At 48.0% G+C, this 21,849-nt stretch overlaps 1 protein-coding gene across 2 annotated transcripts; it reads right to left on the reverse strand.

The window, feature by feature from the left end:
* Window positions 1-1,772: 1,772 nt before the first annotated feature.
* On the reverse strand, window positions 1,773-21,849 carry FOXJ2 (forkhead box J2). Of its 2 annotated transcripts, XM_060112897.1 has the most exons (12): window positions 21,580-21,849; window positions 20,752-21,234; window positions 14,631-14,977; window positions 12,626-12,700; window positions 11,753-11,821; window positions 11,430-11,570; window positions 10,756-10,954; window positions 8,190-8,564; window positions 7,670-7,771; window positions 6,455-6,664; window positions 5,800-5,898; window positions 1,773-4,525 (listed from the first exon to the last, which is right to left on the reverse strand). In XM_060112897.1, the coding sequence occupies exons 3-12, from the start codon at window positions 14,961-14,963 to the stop codon at window positions 4,437-4,439; spliced, it is 1,692 nt and encodes a 563-aa protein (XP_059968880.1). In that variant the 5' UTR covers window positions 14,964-14,977; window positions 20,752-21,234; window positions 21,580-21,849; the 3' UTR covers window positions 1,773-4,436. The 2 variants fall into 2 exon arrangements, with proteins under 2 accessions (XP_059968880.1, XP_059968879.1); XM_060112896.1 differs by having other exon boundaries at window positions 20,752-21,849.

A 21,849-nucleotide genomic window follows, 5' to 3' on the forward strand; every position in this document is an offset into this window, starting at 1 on the left:
AATTCCCTTATTCCTCCCCTGCCTCTAAATCTTATTCCAGACTTTATGCCTCTAATAACCAATAGTTTCATAAGATGCCAATTACTCCCCTCCTCTAGCTCCACATTAGTACTTTCCAAGAAACTCATTTCAAATGAAAGAAGAAAGACGGTGGAGGATAGGGCAGCTATTCTTGACTTCACTGCAATATAACTGAGTACCCTCTGGGCACGTTATCCAACTTTAAAAGAAAACATGACTGTAGGTGTGTATCTTTCATGCCAAAATTACCAGATATATCTTCGGGTTTTTTTTTAAATTAATCTTTATCTTTACCAAAGTAATACATGCACGTAACTTAAAGAGAACCTAAGGCTTATAATGAAATCTAACAGGTTTCCTGCCCAGCCCCTCCTTCCTCCCACTCCCACTTCCCAGGGATAACCTTTGAAATGATTTTAGATGTTTCCTCTGATATTCACCATGACATTTCTAAGTCATGACCTTATGCTGCTAGTTTTTGTAGACGTGATAAAATGACTTCTTGTTTTGAAAGATGACGATTTTTATCCAAACACATTCATATTTTTTGTTTATTCAGCATCCCAATATTCATTACCCATCATCCTTCCATTTGTTCATGATCACACATTTTCTTCTACTTTGTCGACCCATTCCAGCCCCCCTTTTTTCTTTCATTTTTTTCAGAAAACATTATTAAACCCCCATCATCTTCTCATTTTTCTCTGTATATAAAGTTTTATGTGTTAAATCTGTAAATTTTCAGGTTTTGTTTGTACTACAACATAGCCTCATCTGCATACAGTGATTTAATCTGAAAAAATAGAAAATGAGATGTCTTAGACTTTACAAGGCACTATCCTTTGTTCAGTGGTTGAGGGGAGGGTCTGGACTACAAATAAGTTATAAAGTACTATGTGGAAAAATTTCAAATCACTAGGAATGCTTTCAGTTGTGCAGTAATGATATCTGACATGATGTGAGATTTGCCATGCTACCTTCCAATTTAATCTGATCATACATTTGATGTGAATAAATGCTTTCTTTCTGAATGGTTCCTTGCAAGGCTGAGAGATTCATGGATCCTTTTAATTGTTTGACCCTTAGAATATATCATAATCTCTAAACATACAGCAAATATAAATCTCATAGTGGGTAGCTGTAGGCTTGCTATAATGATGATTAGCTGGGCTTCTGGAAATCCCAACATTTCTCACGGGACCCTGGGTATAAGTCCCTAACTTCTAGGGTTACTGTATAGGATACCAGGGTGAATGATTCTGGCATAGTTATAAAGATTCAATAGTTCAGTAGCTGACATTTCTGGACTCCTTTTGAGTTCTATTTACCCTGGAAATGTATTCTGAAGAAATCCCTACAATTGGAATTCCCTCATTTCCAATGAAAAACTCTGGCGAGTACCTGTAAGTGTTCACTGGAAATCCCAGAGGGGGACCCAAGTCCTCCTCAAATTGTAGTATCTTTAAATCTTTAAAATATCCCAGAATGCAAGCAAGATGGCTTAGCCCACACAAGCTGCAAGGGGGGACTGCCTCTCCCAACAATATTTCGCTATATTTAATAGCATTTGAAAAAAAGAATGTTAAAGCCATGCTTTTAATTCTTTTTTCCCATCAATCTTACCAAAAATGTCAGGGTCAACTAATCAAACCCAGTGAGGGGTGGTGAGGAGGGGCAATAGAAGACAAATGCTTTCACATTTCTCTTTTCCTACCCTGGCAAAAACAAATTTAAGACCAGTGCCAGGAAGATAAAACCATAAACATTCTTTTTTTTTTTTATTAAGAAAGCATGCAAACAACAACAACTTGTGAGACCATACACCCCCCGCCCCAGCCTGCACCAATGCAAAGCATTATGGGTGGTATGAAGGACTCACCAAACTAGAAACGTGGGGGTTGAAGAGAGAAAGGCAGGGATGGGCGGATCAATACCAAAGAATTGCTCCTTCCGTCCCTCTCCTCCACTTTCTCCCTTACTTCCTCTTTTAGGCAGTGAGCTCCTGCAGTTTTGCACACATCACCCAAGACAACAACAATGACAAAACTTTCACGGCCAGCAACGCTGGACCAACAAGACAAAGTAGGATTCTTTCCATTTCATGGAGGGTAGGGGAAACCGAGGCCCAAAGAGGGTCAGGTTTGTCCTGTGCCATTTAGCAAGGCTGGGTTTAGTGAAGAGGAGCTAAGATCCCAGAAGGGCTGACGGCCAATCTCCAGCCCTAGCCCCAGACTTCAGTTACTCTGGCTGCCTGCCAGAGTTCTTAATGACCCTCGTTTTCAGAAGACACAGATGAAATATAAACAAGAGACATTTACATGTCTGATTTAGTCTACCCTTGCAAATCCTGTATGGATCTGGGTAGAAAAGGGGTTTAAAAAAGAGTGATGATTTGTCAAGGGGGAATCTTAGGGAGAACTGATGGGACGTTGTGTGTAGGAGGCACCTTGATTGGAAGGGTAAGGAAGACACGCCTCAGATAAGGACACTGGGCAAAGGCGTGTCACCACCCTCAAGAGAAATTCTCCTTTCCCCAAGGGGAAATCTTACGGCATACTTCAACCCCACTAACTGCCCTCCGACACCATGGGGGATTCACACCACTCACACCCCTACTTCTTACAAAGAACTTCAAAGAAATAAAGTGCTGTTTAGTTAACTGCCCTTTCTTGCCCCCTGACTTCAGCCTCACTGGTCGTCTTCAACAAATTCTCATACAGAATCCCTTACAAAGAAAGGAAGGGGCGGATGAGGGGGAAAAGCAGGAGAGCAGAAAGCATGGGTAAATAAAAGAATATGAACACAAAGCAGAAATCACAGAGAGAGTGGCCTTGTCCATTCGGTACATTTTGTCCTGCAGCTCTGAGAAAGTGAACATTCAGCAAAATAAAAACGGAAGTAAAATTGTTCTTCCCTCTCATAACTAAAATTCAGTGATTAATATCAAATATACAGTAAGTACTTTGCAGCCATAAATCATGGCCACTCCTTGTTAAAGGAGGTTAAGTTATCCCTGTACCTTTCTCTGGTGGGGTCTCCCTTGGCCCTCATGGAACTCTTTGCTTTAGGTTACTTATTCCCCTCTACCAATTTCCCTTCACCCCTCAAAAGCCTGATGGCAAAAGCCTCAGCCCCAATGATCTGGATTCCAAGAGAAGCATTTGCCTACGTCGTTAAATAACTGAAATATTCTCCACCCATGTCTATGCCAGCTCCCCTCCCCTCCCTGCACCCTCCTGCCACCAGTCCTGTAGGTTTGGTTCTGCTGTGATGGGTGGGAAAGAGATTCCCGTCTTGCCCTAGGACGTGGTGAGACTACAAGGAATAATGGGTTACTCTCCTTTCTTGAGAAAGCCAGAAAATGGGGAAAGAAAATACCACGGGTGGAAGAGGTGAGCAGGCAACTACAGAAGGACCAAATAATATTTGCTGAATGAGATAAGGGGGTGAAAGGATAATTGGTAAATGCAAATAAAAGCCACAGTTGATTTCCAGAGAAAATGATGTTGAAAAAGTCAAAATAGTTCAATTGAAACCATCTCCAAAAAGCTGAACCTATGCTGAAGAGTAGTCCTCATTTCCACCAGAGAAGCAGAGCCTGGCTAAGCCCGACTCTATCTCCTACAGAGAACAGGCCAGGAATAAGCCAATGGCAGTTTATCTGACAGAGTAGCATAGACGCAATTTCTGACTGTTTTATATTCCATCACCCCTCTACGATATTCTACCCGACCCAAGCCAGACCTCTTATTCCACTAGGGTTTTATTGCCACCACCATCACGCTCACCCTTGGTGGGGAATGACGGTCACCAGAAGTAGGATTGGAGAGATAAAGGGACAAGGAAGAGCTCAGAGGACAAAATTAGCACCATTGAGTAAAACCTGCAAATTCATGGTTGCCAAGCAGTGTTTTAGATCCCTTCTACTTGATAACGTGGCTTCTCCAGTCCTGGATCCAATGGATATCCACAGAAAACAATGGGGGACTGAAAGGTGGGACTAGCGCTGACTTTCCCAAAACGAAAGGGGAATCAAAGTTTGAGACCTTTCTCTGAGGCTCTCATGGCCTCACCTTCCAGCCAGATGATTTTAAATTAGCAAGAGGTGGACATGGTCCATGGTGGAGGGACAGGAGACCGGAGACAGCATATAACCAATAATAATAATAATAATATAATAAGAATAATAAAAGAATTAGGAAAAAAACAAGAAGGAAGAGGAAGAATGAGGCAGAAAAGAGGGGGTAATCTTCGGCAGCATCTTGCAGTGGCTTCTCTGGCAGAAAAAGAAAAAAAAAAAAGAGGATATATATCTATATACAGGCAAGGGTGGAAGGGATGGGCTGGGACTGTGCTTTCCCCACTGCCAGACTTCACCATCCAGCCCTGGGCTGATGGCCAGGCTCTCAGATGCACTAGGTAATCAAGTCCCAGTCGAAGTCATCGGGGATCTCCTCATTGGCCCCAGGAGGTGGAACTGGTGGCCGAGGGACCATGTGGTGTGCTGTGGGAAGAGAGAAGGAGATTAAAAGGAGAGTGGATGGGAAGCCGTTCTATCCATCTCAATGGATGGTGGTCAACCCCAAACACCACCATGGGGAAGGTCTGGGGAAACTATGGTCCTTATCAGCCCAGAGTTATTTTTGTTTCTGGCCACCACTTCAGTGAGATCTCAGGAAAGACTCAGAGTAAACTAGGCCACATGGCAATGTCACAGTATGCAGCCATTAAAAATTACACTCATGGGCTTCCCTGGTGGCGCAGTGGTTGAGAGTCCACCTGCCAATGCAGGGGACACAGGTTCGTGCCCCAGTCCAGGAGGATCCCACGTGCCACGGAGCAGCTGGGCCCGTGAGCCATGGCCGCTGAGCCTGTGCGTCTGGAGCCTGTGCTCCGCAACGGGAGAGGCCACAGCAGTGAGAGGCCCGCGTACCGCAAAAAAAAAAAAAAAAAAAATTTATACTCATGGGGACTTCCCTGGCAGTCCAGTGGTTAGGACTCTGCGCTTTCACTGCCAAGGGCCCGGGTGTGATACCTGGTCGGGGAACTAAGATCCGGCAAGCCACAATGCACGGCCAAAAAACAAAAAAAAAAAGAAAAAAAATTACACTTATGAAGACTACGTAATAATGACAAAAAAAACATACAGAATATACTATTACATGAAATAGCAATACAGAAATTTGTATATAAATCACACGGAGAAGGAATACATGGACAAAGAGCTGAACATCGCCTCCAAAACTGAAAACACTGTGGTTAGGCAGCATGAACAGTGATTTTTCTCAAATGCATTTAAAGGTGAAGGATCTGTTCGTTTTGTAGTATTTATGGCAATTTAGGGTCTCCCCACCTACTCTCACCATCAGAGGTAGTTCAATCCCAGAACCCTGATACTAGAGGTCAGGAGGACAAGAAAGCAGACGTGGGCACAAAGCAGGTACATTTGCATAACATGTTCATGTCATTTGTCTGAGTGTATCTCCCACCTAGATTCCGAAGCTAGGCATAAATGTTCTACACGTCTATCTTTTGTTTATAGCCATGCTTCTACTTCCTTTCATCACTGCAGGCACGAGATCATTTTAAAGTCAGTTAGTCTTCTTTAGTCTCCCATGACGTACACCTCCCTAGCAGGTGGACCACCCTCCAGCCTTGAGAATCAGGAAGGCTCACCCCCTCCCAGCAGGTGCAGGCAACAGAGCCAAGAATGCAGGTTCGGAGCCATAGGAAAGCCAAACGACTCGCTGGTGGTGAAACAAGCTTCCTGGGTCTTACCTGGGCGATTGTATCCTGCTGAGTCCTGGGTGGCAAGTGGGTACATTGGTGATGGACCCGGGTAGAGGTGGGGGGCTTGAGGGTGCACATAAGAGTTCACTGCCAAGGCAAGACAAGAGTTAAGTGAGTGGGACCGTCGTATTCAAGGAAGCAGAGTCAGATAGAGAGGGAGAAAAAAGTACTCCTCCTCCCCTTCATCTCTTCTCCCTTCCCTGCTCTGTTCTGTGGCTCCTGTGGGCATCAAGGCTTTCTGCAGAAGCTATCAGTCCTCACCACTTAGGGCACAAAGGGACCCGATACTAGTGGAGTTCAATATCACAGCTATCAGAAGGGTGACAAATATAGAACCGTGATCATTGACTCTTACTTCACCAGTTTGAAGACCATATAACTGGAGAGAATCACAACTCCACCTAATTACGATCCAGGGAAGGGTTACTGAGACACAAATTTGGAACAGGGACTTTCTCCTCCCTTTTCTTCAGTAACCCTGACCTCCCAGATCAAGATCTAAAAGGACTCATACGGTCCATTGCTTTGGCATTTGGATCGCGGCTCATGAGCTGATGTCTCTCAGTTCTCTCCTGCCCTTCTCGTCCCCCCTCCTTTTCATCATCCAGTCTCCACCTCCTTGGCAGCTTGCTTTGTGCGGTACCTTGGTTCATGGCTGGCTCCTGTTTGCCACTAGTGAGGGCACAGGAATCAGCAACGCGGGCGGGGGCGGGTGGCCGGTGGGAGCCCCCCTGGGGGGGCACGTGACCAGTCTGAGTGAGGAAGTGGTTGAGGGAGTCACACAGATTGGCAATGTGATGCTGGTCCAGGCTCCAGTTCTTCTGCTCTGCCTGCCGCAGACTCTCCATCAGCTCTGCAAACAGAGCAGCAAGAAAGGCTAGCCTTGCAGACGCCCCAATGCCCCCAGCGGTTCTATGCCCAACTCACTGCTCCAACTACATGGCCAATCAACACCGCTGATTGTATGCGCTACCAGTAATTGACATCTGTTAGAGTCCTACATTTTCAAACTCTCATTCTATTTCTTCCTTACTAAATTCTTTTCTTTCTTTTAATTTTTTTTAACATCTTTGTTGGAGTATAATTGCTTTAGAATATTGTGTTAGTTTCTGCTTTATAACAAAGTGAATCAGCTGTACATATACATATATCCCCATACCCCCTCCCTCTTGCATCTCCCTCCCACCCTCCCTATCCCGTCCCTCTAGGTGGTCACAAAGCACCGAGCTGATCTCCCTGTGCTATGCAGCTGCTTCCCACTAGCTATCTATTTTACATTTGGTTCCTTAGTAAATTCTTATTATAATTTCCATCTTTCTGATGAATAAGTTTCAAAGTGACTGGGTGAATTAACCGTGGTCACAATGTCAGTAAATGGTGACAAAACTACAAAATAGTGGTCCAGGGTGATGAATTCCTGAGAGTCTTGTTCTCCTAAAGATAAAACTCAGTGGAATAAACCACCGTCATATTTTGCGTTAAGGCAAAAATCAATTAAAACTAACTTGAGGGCTTCCCTGGTGGCGCAGTGGTTGAGAGTCCGCCTACCGATGCAGAAGATCCCACATGCTGCGGAGCGGCTGGGCCCGTGAGCCATGGCCGCTGAACCTGCGCGTCCGGAGCCTGTGCTCCGCAACGGGAGACGCCACAGCAGTGAGAGGCCCGCGTACCGCAAAAAAAAAAAACAAAAAACAAAAAACTAACTTGAAGAGAGCATCAATATTATCCACCCTGTGTAACATGAAATCCTCCATCCTCAAGCTTCACTTAACCATTCCTCCTGGTTCCGGTTTCCATTGGGTTTTTCCACTTCCGCTATATCCCTCTTCCCTCCAGGCACCATCCTTTGATCACTAACCTGAGAACTGTGACTGCTCAATGCTGGACCAGTTGAGCCGGTTCACCATCTTGAAGCTTTCCTTTAAGGAGTCAATATTGGAGCACCAGTCAGGAGGAAAGGCTGTAAAGAGGAGGGGGACGTGGTAATGAGACAGAGTGAGGGGTAAGACAGCCGCCAACTGACAGCAGATTGACTACTGAATGCAAGATTCTTGCGTCTACGTAGGTTATCAGCTGCGTGACCAAGATAATTTTGGACTCTCCCTCCCTGGAGATTTAGGACAAACAAAGCTATCGATGCTTTAATTACAGACAGCTAAGCTCATGGGCAAAAGAATATGGAAAACCATCCCAATTTATCCAAGAATTCTCTAATATGGAGCTCTAAGCAGCAACCTCTGTGGCTCAGATGAGCTCTCACGGGAGAGAGGCTACAAGACCCACTGTTAACTTCCTAACCAGTCGTACCTCCTGCCAGAGTCAGAACAGGGGGCTCAACCCGCAGTCCTCTAGGGTCTCCCTGCACCCTCCCTACTCACCAAAGCCAGTGCTGTTGATGGGAGCCTGGCCTTGTGCCTGCGGCGGCGGCGGCGGCTGGGCAGGGTGGGTGGGGGGATGGTGTTGATGAGGGTGGTAGCCGCTGTGCTGCAGCGGGGGTGGGTGCATGGCCATCACAGGGGGCGGCCCGTAGCCCTCGGCCCCTGCTTGCTTCCCCCCTGGTGGGGCACAACCATCTGGGCTTGGGGTGTGCAGGGGGGGCGCACCGCCCACAGCGGAGGGGCCCTGGGCGGGTGCCTGCTGCGGCTGCGGCTGCGGCTGCGGAGGCGGCGGCGGCGGCGGAGGCGGCGGCGGCGGCTGCTGGTACATGTAGTAGTTGTTAGAGGGCGGCAGGTCCCCCAGGAGAGACGAAAAGCCTGCGGGGAGGGGCGGGGTGGGGGGGGAAGCGGGTACGTGAGCGGGGCAACGCATCGCTCAGGACGTCCACTGGGTGGAGACGGGACGTTCTGGGACAGCAGGGTCCCCTGGGCCCCCTTCCTCCCCCCCGGCAGGGATAACCGACAGACGAGGCCCTCGACAGCACCGAAAACCGCTGAAATTTTAGCCAAAAGGTCAGCATGCACCTTTTCATGCTATTTTTCAAGGATCTGGGATGTAGTCCTGGAATCACAGTTTCAAAAGACATCGGACATCAGGTAAAGTTCCAAAAGCAAATTATAAATAAAACAAAGCCATGGGCTTCTGTTCTCTCCTTTTCCTTATTGTCCTACACGCTTCTGCCTCTTGCAGTCGCTACGAAAAACGGAGTCTGGGTACGCAGTAGAGTGGGGACGGATGAATCTCTCAAACAGATGGGGCAGGGAAGAGCTCGAGATGGAGACCCGGGCTTTCAGCCGTAATTAAACTTCAGTGAACTCTCTGCTGTCCTCGCTCCATCTAATTTTTCCCTTTGTTTCTGGGAGCCCTCCAAGCTCCCTACTTCCAATCAACCAAATCACCTGAGTTGGACTCATTTCTCAAGCAAATGCTGCAATCTAGCAACACAACTCCAGATAGGAATCCCCTGGGATATAAAAGACAATTAATGACAATTAATACAATTTTCCCCAAAGTGACTCCTAACCATTTTTTTTTCGGTACGCGGGCCTCTCACTGCTGTGGTGTCTCCCGTTGCGGAGCACAGGCTCCGGACACGCAGGCTCAGCGGCCATGGCTCACGGGCCCAGCCGCTCCGCGGCATGTGGATCTTCCCGGACCGGGGCACGAACCCGTGTCCCCTGCATCGGCAGGCGGACTCTCAACCACTGCGCCACCAGGGAAGCCCCTAACTACTTTTTAATCATTCCATTCGTCTCCGACCGCCTATCCAAGGCCACTGGACAGAACAAGATCTCATGATTCACCTAAAGTCCTGACTTCATCCCTACCTCTAAATTCTTTTTAAAAATTTAGGGGAGGGCTTCCCTAGTGGCACAGTGATTGAGAGTCCGCCTGCCGATGCAGGGGACACGGGTTCGTGCCCCGGTCCGGGAAGATCCACATGCCGCGGAGCGGCTGGGCCCGTGAGCCATGGCCGCTGAGCCTGCGTGTCCGGAGCCTGTGCTCCGCAACAGGAGACACCACAGCAGTGAGAGGCCCGCGTACTGAAAAAAAAAAAAAAAAAAAAAAAAAAAAAATTTAGGGGAATTCCCTGGTGGTCCAACGGTTAGGACTCCGCGCTTCCACTGCAGGGGGGCATGGGTTCAAACCCTGGTGGGGGAATTAAGATCCCACAAGCCGTGTGGTGCGGCAAAAAAAATAAAAAGTAAAAATAAAATAAAAATTTAAGAAACAGGAATCACAGAGCACTGAACCAGACAATCTCTCAAAAAGTCTTCCAATAACGACTTCAAATCATTCTCATATGCTAATTTGGGAAATTTGAGTATGGATGAGATATAAACTGATATTAAGGAAGCATTATTTACTGCGTTAGGAGTCATCATGGCAATGCATAACTAAAAGAAAAGTCTTCATCATTAAGGATGCATACTGAACCAATATTTGCAGGTAGAATGATGTGCATTAAATTCCACCACTTAAAAGAAAAGCTGGGTGGTAAACAAAACAAGCTTAACATATCAGTAACTGGTAAAGTTGGGCAATGAAAATATGAGGGTTTATTATACTATTTTCTCTATTTTTGCATCTGTTTGAAATTGTTCCTAATAAAAATTAACATAAATACGCTAAAAAATAAAATTAAATTGTTCTCACGGTGAAACGCAGGGATTCTTAGGAAAAGGAAACTACTGCTGTCCCCTAGTGGCCATCCTCAGAATGACTTGCTGGCAGCCTTAAAATCATGGCCCTTAGTTCTAATAGACGGAGGATTCCTCCAAATCACTTACTGAAACTAATGACCCAGCTCGCCTCTTGAAACAACTGTCCTTCAGAACTAAGCCAGAAGAGCTCTGACTCCAAGCAGTTGTGGCTCATGACATGCTTTCCCTGACCAGTGATCAACCTCTCCTTGTGTTACAAGTAAGAAAGAGGGAAAGAAGAGAATGCCCCCATCTGTTAAAAAACCCAAGGACGTCTCTGCTCCCCTCCCCACTCCAGACTCACCATGCTGAGAGGAGGAAGAGGACTTCTCCAGCATGGATTTGTAGAGGTTGCGGAAGGACCAGCTTAGATCCTGAAAATTGATCTCTGAGTAGGAGAATTTGAAGTCATGGTTGGTGTTGTACAGGGGAGGGGCACCCTCGGTGCTCTCTCGGCCTGGAGCCCCTGCTGCCACTGCTCCACCATCCACAGACCCTGTGCCCTGCAGAAAGAGGTAAGAAAGACTCGATCCATGTCCTACGTGAGGGACCAATACAACCCTTTAGTGGACACCGAGTTCTCCTGCCTGTCCTCTTCATCCTCTCCCAACTTTTCAATGAATGAGCATCATTTTCTCCTTCTTTTCTCATTCGTTCCTATCTTGATGTAGCTTCTTGCCCTTTTCCTGTGCTACATCCATAGTCATCTTTCCTTTCTCATAACCTTTTTGGCTCTCTTTCTTGTCTTCTCACCACTTTTTTTCTGATCTTTCTTAAAATTTTGTTGTCTCTCTCTCTCTCTCCATCTCTCTCTCAGCTTCCCTCTTTCCCTTTCTCCTTCTTTCCCAATTTATCTGCCTACTACAGCACAGATACTCAACACATAATTTTGAACCAACAGATATATGAATCTATTCAACCATCCATCCATCCATCCATCCATCCATCCCTATATCCCCTGCCACCTTCACCTCCTACCTGGCTGTAGCTGGCGATAGATGTGGGGCTCTGAAGTGGCATCTGAGGATTCCCCTCGGGAGGCAGTGAGGCTTCTCCACTCCCTGGAACGCCTCCCCGTGGGCTCTTGCTTGCCTCCTGTTCTGGTGAGTCCTGGGATAGCTGAGGGTTGTGAAAGAAGAGAAATCTATAAGCAGATGCTAAACATCCTCCCAAGACCAATGGTTCCACACCTGCTGGTATTTGACCTTGGCCCCAAATTTAGGAAATGACTGAAAAAGCAGGCAAAGACGTGGAAGGAGCAGCTGGCTCATAAATGGCATCTCATTGAGGTGGAGACTTACATCATCATCGGGAGGGTGTCTTCTCTTTCGGGAGATGTCAGGGCAGGTATCGATTGTCCAATAAGAGCCCTAGAAGGAGAACCCATCCCCATAAAGAAAAAAAAAAAAATCATTAGATACGGAAATTCCCACCTTTGGAAAAGTAGACATTTGAAGGGATTTTTACATAAAATAAGAGTTATAGTTTTAAAAATGACTGGACTGAAATTCAACTATACTTCAATTTAAAAAAAAAAATAAATAACATTAACATTAAAGAAGATCATCTATCTGGAACCTTAAAAAAAAGAAAGAAAAGAAAAATGACTGGAAATTCACATAGAATCCTGAGGGTACCAGCTATTTTTGAGAACTAAATTTGTCCCAACAGCTCACTGAGGCCTCGATCATTCTAGAGGGACGGTACACAGCATCTAGTTCAAACAGCTGGAAATGTCCAGACCAACCCTTCCCTTCCACGTGATCTGAGGCGAAACTCTCTTGGACTTCAGCATCCACAGCTGTCAAACAAAGAGGATGATCTATCTCTTCTCTCTTCTGAAGGTAAAATCATGGGATTTTTATATAGAAAAACTCCTACAAAGGTTATTAAGCCCACTTTTTTCATCTAGAAAGAGCACCATGCACAAAAAAAGGGGGCATCAAAGTCCATTTTTTAAATAAATATTTCTATTTAAAAAAAAATTCAGTCTTCCTTAGTCGTTCACTCTCATGGGGACCCACTAGCTTGATAACCAAGCTCTTCCTTTGAGGAAAAAAAGAAAGCTGCTCCTCTAACATGATTTCCTCTTCTGGGTAATTAAAACAGCCATAGGACTCTAAGCTGTCAACTACTTCTCGCTCCTTCCTTCACCGCTTACAGCAGAATCTCACCTTCCCAGGATCATCCCGAGGTCTGGGTACCTTCCGGAAACACTTGTTGAGAGAAAGGTTGTGCCGAATTGAATTCTGGGGGAGCAGAGAAGCAAGTTAGATTTGAGCATTGTGCAAAGCAGAAAATTTTTCAGTAGTGCACAGAGGGACACAAAGGGATATAACACACACTGAAGTTCAAGTATCAGGGTGAACAAAGCACCTCTTGACTATACTGATGGAGGAAATTACCTATCAGATAGCAAGAGCAATAAGATAAGAAAAAGGAAGCAATTAAATTGATGAGAGGTAATGGCTGTAAATTTGACTACCAGGTGCTTCTAGAATGCTGATTATATACTTTTTCAATCTTTCCACCCAACTAACAACATGTATATAAATGCCTCAAAATCACATCTGCCCAAACCTAAGTGTCCATCAATAGATGAATGGATAAAGAAGATGTGGGTGTGTGCATACACACACACACACACACACACACACACACACACCAGAATACTGCTCAGCCATAATAAAGAATGAAACTTTGCATCTGCAGCAACATGGATGGACTTGGAGAGCATTATGCTTAGTGGAATAAGTCAGACAGAGAAAGACAAATACTGTACGATATTGCTAACATGTGGAATCTGAAAAATACAACAAACTAGGGAATATAACAACAAAGAAGCAAATTCACAGATATAGAGGACAAACTAGTGGTTATTAGTGGGAAGAGGGGAGTAGGAGCAATATAGGAATAGGGGGGTAAGAGGTACAAACTATTGAGTATAAAATAAGCTGCAAGGCTATATTGTACAATATGGGAAATACAGCCAATATTTCGTCATAACTATAAATGGAGTATAATCTTTAAAAACCGTGAGTCACTATACGGTACACCTATGACTTACATAATAGTGTACAGCAACTATACTTCAATTTAAAAAAAATCACATCTGCCCAGTTCCTTCATTCATTCTATCAGTAGTAAAAGAACAATGTTTTAAAACTGAGGATGTGGGAATTCCCCAGTGGTCCAGTGCTTAGGACTCGAGCTTTCGCTGCCAAGGGCGTAGGTTTGATCCCTACTCAGGGAACTAAGATCACACAAGTCGAGGGGTGTGGCCAAGGGTAAAAAAAAAAAAAAAGCAAAAACTGATGATGTAAATGATAACAAAATATAAATTATGAGTGAAACAAGGCACAACTTTGCCTTTGTCTTCTCAACATCCCATGGAATGGTCACACTTGGAGGAAAGAAATATTGCTGTTACATGTCTTGGATGAGGTGGTTGGAGGCTGTGGCAGCTAGCAGGAACATATTTCTAAAGGAAACACTAAATGCTTTCAACAGTCTCCAGCTCATCATCTGGTTTGTATGTCAGCCGGTGATTTACAGAGTGACAGACCTACATTAAATCCCCATTCCTACTCAACAACTGGCAAGCGAGTGATTGCTCCAAAGGACTGAGAACATCAGTCTTCCTTCTTCGCTTGGAAGAGGAGGCCCCTTTTTCCTTTATCTCCAGCCAAACAACTTATCCTCTCCTTCCTTGCATGGTGGATGAGCTGTTGGGGAAGAACCTAATTATATTATTCTTTTTCTTCATACACAATTTTTTAAAAGATGATGACTATGTGGAATGAAGCTCTGCAAACCTGATGAGATGCTACCTCTAGGTAGGATGGAGCAATGCCACACTTTGCACGTGACTTCAACAGAGTAGAGTGGCAATAAATATCTGTGAAATGAACCAGAGGATAAGAGGGTCTGATAAGCGTCAGCATCCTGTTGCCCCCATAACTATACTTAGTAGCTCGGTATCACTGGCGTTTCCCCGATACACCTTACGGAGGTTGTTCAACTCTGGAAAAAAAGTAACGGATGGGAGATTTGAGATTTTTAAGTTCACACATCTCTGAGACACTCAGAGTGAACTGGACCAGGTTATAGGAAGAAATAAAAGTAGAGGAAAAGGTTGTCAGGGCTAAGAATCATCTCAGGGTATAGAAGCCGTCCCACCTTCCAACCAATGCCAGCATTCTTGTAATAGGGGAAGTTATCACAGATCCAGCGGTAAATCTCGCTGAGGGTCATCTTCTTGGCTGGAGAGGAGTTGATGGCATAGGTGATGAGGGTGGCGTAGCTGTATCGGGGTTTGCCATCCTGGTGGACGGCTGCCTCATCTTTGCTCAGGGTGGCGTTAGGATCTGTGGGTGAGCCTGGTGGACATTTGCGGCTGCCGCCTGGAGGCCCAGCCTGGGAGGCACTCCCAAGCTTCTCAATGGTAGCCCGGAGGGTCAGCTGGGGGAGCCAGTCTATGGAGGTGAGGCTGCTCTCTAGGTCAGAAGCCATGGTATTTCTGGGTTCTGCAGAGAAGAGGAAAAAGAGGAAAACAGAATAGACAAATGTTACCTGTGGTTACTGGTGGCAAGTAATACACAAATCCCAGGGCTTTAAGGGAAGGAGAGGTTCTTCCCACTCTAATTCCTGTAGAAGACTCCTCTACTGGGATGCCCTCGCCCAGGTGTTACCAGAACCCCCAAATGGATATGTCACCAACTACCTACCAGGTGATAGACTGGTACTTATTCTACATCTTCACGTGGAACGTGGCCAAGAGGCCTCTCCCTTCGCACAGGACTAAAAAGGAGATCAAACCGCCCACCAAACTGAACTATTCCCTCAATTCTTCTCACTTAAAGCCCTATAACGTAACTTTTTTAAACTGTGTAGAAATAAATTTTAAAAATAAAATAAAATAAATAGCAGGTAAAATCAGCCAAAGTCAATTCTCCAATTATGTGATGCTTGTTATATTTACATTCAACATCCACAGATAGATAGCACGGGTGAATGTGCAAAGAAAAACAACCAGAGTAAACACAAGTATACACTAATGAAGCACACACCAACACTTTTAAAGATGTTTCACGTTAGTTCCATACCCGTGCTCACCCTTTTTATCCCACATACACGTGCACATGAGGCATATTACATACTTCCCAACATAAGTTCCATGTGACAACCAGCCAAGCACAGATGCAAGACAGACACATCAACAGTGGCTCACGACCAGAGATCACAATGAGATACACGGCATAACGTTACCCATAGGGCACAAAGTCACACACAGAGCGAACGGAGCCCGAGCACAGCTGCCCTGGCACCTTTAAAGCTCCCCCTGGCGAGCTCCCGCCCACAGACACCGACACCAGGAAGAAGTCATTGGCAAGGCCCTCCCACCTCTCGGCCTGCCCTGCTGCACTGAGCCAGGGAGACACCCAGCTGCGCGCTCACCGGTAACAATCAGATCGCCGGGCTAAAAATAACCACTCTGGGGCTAAGGGCTAACTCCCCTTCTCCCGCCCTCCTCCTCTCTCCTTCCTTCCCGGCCTGGCACGCACGCTCGCTGCACCTCCATGCGAACTCCTGACGCTGCCAACCCGCCCACGCCTGCTGTCTGCACGCCCGGCTGCCACCCACGCAGCCTGGGCGCTCTTGCAGGCGGAGAGGTGCAGCTAGAGTGACGTCTCCGTGGGGGAACGTGAAGAACGGTGGGTGAGATCTGTATCGCAGAATCTGGAAAGGCTGGCAGGAACCACTTGGTAGCCATTTGGCTCTCCCCTGGGGTCGATGCCAGCCACCCCCCAAGCGCTTGCTGCCTGACCGGCTCGTGCCTGCACAGCCGGCCAGATTCCAGCTAGGACCCCTGCTGAGGGTCCATCGAGGCGTCCAAGGCTAACATGCCTCAGAATCCTGGACAGAAAACCTATTCCGTATATAACCTCTAAATCCACACCCAGATAGTACGCCCCATCGTTACATGCAACTACACACACAGCCACACACTTTATAGTTAGAAGCTCAATCGCAGATATGCCTGCCTACCCCAGTCTCCGCCTCCAACACATCTTTCAGGCTATTGGCTCACTCTTCTAGTTAGAGACTCTTCTCCCCTGGAGACATTCTCCGAAGGGTCAGCATTCTCACTCATCTCCCAGTTCCCCAAGTTCCCCACCCACGCAGTCTCTGCAAGCACGCGCATGTCCCCTGCCCTGCGCGCCAGCAACACGCCCACTCTCGAAGGCTCGAGGAAACACCTTAGCGCCTCGGGCGCTTGGGCAGCGTGAGACCCAACTGCAACCCAAGAATTGCTTGACAGGAGAAAAAACTTTAAAGGCCCCGTTCAGAAACAGCACCACGATGGGGTTTCCCCTTTACCCTCAGCTCCTCTCCCCCCAACTCTCCTTGCCATCCCACCACCACCATCTTGCCCTAAAACCACGGAAACCTGGAAACTAAAGGGACATTTAAGCATTCCAGGAAGCCTCAGACCTCCGAGCACTTTACTAAGTCAAAGCAGCACAGCTTCTGGGGTAAAGCAGGGTGCAAAGGGCAGCCACCCAGTCCTGCAGCTGGGTTATCCCAGCTGAACGGTAACATGGCAATGAGCGGGTTCGCGATGACCAGGGTCCTCCTGGGTCTGTAAGGAAGTTTTACCCTATTCCCTATTGTCTCCTGCTAAAGATCCTTGGGAAGTCTCACCTTAAGTACACAGAAGCCTTCAGGGGACATTTCATTTGAAACTCTCCAGACACTGGACAGGGAGGGACATGAGAGAACAATCAAAGTGGTTTACAGAACCCATTTGGCAGTGCCAATCACTGTGAATTCCAGAAAGCGAAGCACCCTTGGCCTTTTGCTACTTGTTCTATGACCTAACCTAGCACTTCCCCAGTACCAGGTTAGGACACTGAGGTTAAATTTAACCTTTCTCCAGCACCCTCCCAGCCAGCCCTCCAGATACCGCCCCAGCACTCGAAATATCTTCCGATAGACGCAGCAGAAGATCCTTCTGATCTTTCAGCACGTTCTCCCTAAACCCATCCCATTTCCTCACCCCCATCACTTCCCCATTCTTGAAGGGCAGCCCAGTGTGTGGAACCTCGGAGAATGAGGTTCCTTGATTCTATTCCGAACCTTGACATTAACTCACTAAATGTCCCGAACCGCCCCTTGCTCCCTGAAGTCTTCCTGCCTCAGTTTCCCCCTTTCAATAAAAGGGATGCGGTCATAAACACTGTCCAAGCTTCATTCCTGGAGGGACGTGAAAGAAGCTTAAAGAGCCAGTGGCTGCCACACATTCCACACTCCCCAAAATAATGGCACCAGGCTAATGTTCAGGGCTATTATTAGAAAGGCACACAAAAGGTACTTCCATTTCTCAGTCCAACCAACCTAGTTACCCAGACCTCTCTCTCCAGGTGGGCCTCGTGCCACTGGGCTGGGGCAAAACCTGAGTCAGGCTACATTCTTCTCCTCGAGCTGGAAGACTGAAAGGAAATACCCGTAGAAACTGGGAAAGGCCGCCAAAGGGCAGGCTCCATCACATCCATGGAACGTCTAATGAACACCACACTACTGGGAGAAAGGCAGAGAAGAACAGAAAGACATTCTATGGGCGGGGGGACCTGATCCTGGGTGAGACATGTAAGACCCAAAACAATAGGCACAGTTTTCTTCCCATTTTCTCTGAAAGGTCAGTAATTGTTCTCTGTATGGTGCCAAGGTCAGACATCAAGGAATGATAACTTCCTGCTCTGTACATAACGTAGAAACGAATAGAGCAGCGGCTAGGTGTGCCACATTACCGATTACCAGCCAGGCTGCCTGGGTTTCAATCCTGGCTTCACGACCTACTGGCTGTGCAACCTCAGGCAAGTTACTTAACCTCTCTGTGTTGTAGTTTCTTCATTGGAAAACAGAGGTGATAACCGTACCTACATAGGGTTGTTGGGAGGATTACCTTGAGTCAAAATTTTTCAAGCACTAGTGTTATGTAAGTATAGCAATTACCATTTTTGAATGAGGAAAAAAAGGAGAATATTAGAAATTGAAAATTAGAAAATGGACAGACCATACAGGTAAGCCTGGAAGTAGTGAACTCGCAGTGGTTTACACCTGCACTGAGTTCTCAATAGTTTTCAGGATGTCAGAATCTCAAACTTTTCCTTTGGGGGGAGTGTCGCCCCAGGACTGACCAATGCCAAGACTAGTAAACTCCCCAGAATGAAGAAATGGGGGAATATCATCCCTTATTTTTCAGGGGGAACTAGGTCTAGTCATAAGACATGATCTGGAAAATAGCACCCTCTAAGTCATAGTTATTCCAACTCAATAGCCATATGCTTCTAACTGATTCCACGGACGCAAGGAGGACTAGGGAAACTCAGTCCCAGCAGGGTCAGTTCCACTGTGTGCCAGTGAGATACCTGCAGGTGTTGTGGTCCAGCTCACTCGGAGCCATTCAACAAGCAGCATTCCAGCATCTGGTGAAGTACTTTGTGAGAAATAGTCTGCTGTTCCACAGAGCTGGCTCTTTTCAAAACATGGGGGAGGGAGTTCTAGAGTTAAGAGCCAAGGATCCTCATGCTGTTTAGACCAGAAACATCAGAAATGAAGCTCTCTTATCAGTCCTAGAAGTGGTCCTAGCCTGAGACTGGGCTGCCCTGCTGCGTGGGATGACTCTCATGCAGCCATTCATGAGGGCTCCCACTGGACAGCGCAGGCCAAGCCTTTCCTCCCGGCTGGGCATTCTCACCAGCACCCTCTCCACGTTCCTGCACAGGGGCACCTGCTCTTAGAGGCCTACCAGAAACGCACACTTCTAGGTACCTGGAGGCTTAGTCTGAAAAGCACACATGTACCGGTCCCCGCACCTTGCACGGATGTGGATAGAGCCACATCCACCTGAAGTAAGAAACAGGCGCACATCACTCTACAGCACAGCCATACAAACCTGAATCAGCGCCCTGTCTCACTGACCGCGACTAACAGGTAACTTCCAGGACCCAGTGGAGGTACTTAGAGACTCAGACAGTCCACCCAATGCCCAGACAGAGAAAGGAGGAAACATAAAAACCCAAATAAGATGAAGCCTCCCACTTGGACTCTCTGTGGGGTCTAATGCCCCTTACAGGAGACGAGGTATTTCCTAAAGGTGAGGCAGGAAAGCAGGCACCCAGCTAGGGACCCCAGGTTGAAAGGCAGAACACTACTAAACCCATAGCCCAGGCTCAGCCAGAAGGAGTTCCTGGCACCTTTTTCTTGCCTTTTCTGAACAGCCTGGGCTTTGATGATTCCTGCTATTATCTTATGAAAGAAAACTTACATACAAGGTTCCAGAGACCCAGAACTAAACAAGAAACAGGAAGGCAGAGGGTGAGACTATTAGGTGCTTTTCTGAAAGGAAACTCCTTGGGGGGTCAAATCTCCCTGGCAGTCACTGATTTTGATGCAAGACTGGAAGGAGGCTGAGCAGCAACCCTCCTCTCCTCCTCTCCAGGATCTGCTTTTTCCTGGGGAACTGTCAGCAAGACAGGAGCGGTGTAGGGCACTGGGGCAGTGGTACCCGGCCAACATTAGGGAAGAACTTCAACCCAGGAGCTGGCATTCCCCTGCACCCTTTCTTCTTGTCTCGGGACATGGGATCCCCATTTTCCCTGTGGACTTTGTGCTTCCGGCCAGGAATGGAGATGTCATGAGAGGAGGCCTCTTGGTGCTGGAGGCGGGGTGAGTGGAGACAGACTGGTTTTCTTGTCAAGGGAGCAGTAATCACAGTGGGCTGCAGAGAACAGCTCTGGTGGACATTAAGTGACCTAGGGTTACAGGTAAGAAAATGTAATAGCAACGGAAGCCCCAGACAAGGCCAGGCCACCAAATGCCACCACGACTTTAGTGGGAGCCCGCTCTCTGCATGAAAAGGCCCAAGGATGGAGAGTGGCACGGGAGTCTGGCTGGGACGTGGCTTCCCATCATTATTGCACTGTGTGGATGGAGTGCTGAAGATGCAGGTGTTTTCTGATATCCCTTTGCCCTCAGCATGAAAACATACACTTCCCTAGGGACCTCAAATGAATCCCATCTCTTTAATCCCCCAACACTAAGAAACCCACTTCTCAGAGCCTCTGCAGCAAGATGAGGACTTGAATCCAGTAGGTTCAGAACACATTTCCCAGAAGGTTCTGAGCTGTTACTCTACCTTCCCCAGTAATGAAACCCAAGAGTCACCACCTCAGCCCCCTATACCCACTACTGCCTAAAGATGACAGAGAGAAGATGAAAGAAAGAAAGCACTGACCTGTCTCCAAGTCTCCCCCAGCAGAGGGAGAGGACCACTTGGTACTGGAGTTTGGGGTTGCAGGGACTCCCCTCTTCAGAGGCAGATGAAGAGTCTCATCCTCAGTGGCTCTTCCTGTACTTGGCTGAGCCTCCCAAGCTGGGGAGGGGAACTGGGTCCCCTGAGGAGGAGCGGGGGGAGGGGGAGGGGGAGGAGAAGGAGGTCCCACCTGGGGAAGGTGGCACAGTCCCCACACTCGGCCGGTGACCCTGGGGACGAGGGGAGGAGCCTCTCCCAACCGGGAGTTGTCTCCTCCCCCTTGGGGGAGTCCCCCTCCCCCCCAAACTGAATCTGTCGGGAGTGGCGGGCTCCTTCTGTCCGCTGGCGATCTGAGCGGAGGGGCTCTGCCCTGTTCCACCGTCTAGGTACAAGGAAGTTGGGGGGAGTTCTTCCCCTCTCCTGAGAGGCTGAGAGCCGAGTCCTCTCCCTGGAGTGTCCTCTCCCCTGTGGATGGGAGGGAGGGTGTCTACTCCACAGGCATATCCCCCTTGCTTTATGCCTCAAAAGTCCAGAACTGAGGACAGTGGGTTTGGAGGAGTGGAGGCTCGCCGGGGCGGTCTCACTCGCTGCCTTTGGTAAGGATCACCCCTCTCTACTTCGGGAGCTCCATCCCCGGGCCGGTACGGGGATCTTCCTCGCCTCTAGGAAGAAGAGACTCGTCCCCTAGAGAGGTCTCTTCTTTCCCTAGCCCGAACGCGAAGGGTCATCTCTCCAGCCGGGGGAGAGGTGGCTCCCGTCCCCGCTCCCGCCTCCGCTCCTGGGGCGCCCCCGAGGGTGGGGTTCTCGTACTCCCCGCTCTCCCGGAGCTGGCCTGGGCAGCTGGGGCCGGGAGGCCGCGGCTCCCGACGCCCGTCACTGCTGCTGCGGCGGCCGCGCCTCTTCTCTGGTCCCGTCCCGTCCGCTCCCGCCGGCGCGTGGCGTTCCCCGCGCCGCCACCGCTCGGATTCCGGCCAGTCCGGGCTCCGGGGGAACCAGGAGGCGGACGGACGGTGTCAAGACTCGGCCGGGGCTCGGGCTCCGCTCTGCTCCGCTGCAGGCCCCGGCTCCTCCCCGGCCTCC

This window comes from Mesoplodon densirostris, chromosome 11 (genome assembly GCF_025265405.1).
Source record: "Mesoplodon densirostris isolate mMesDen1 chromosome 11, mMesDen1 primary haplotype, whole genome shotgun sequence".
Taxonomy (NCBI): domain Eukaryota; kingdom Metazoa; phylum Chordata; class Mammalia; order Artiodactyla; family Ziphiidae; genus Mesoplodon; species Mesoplodon densirostris.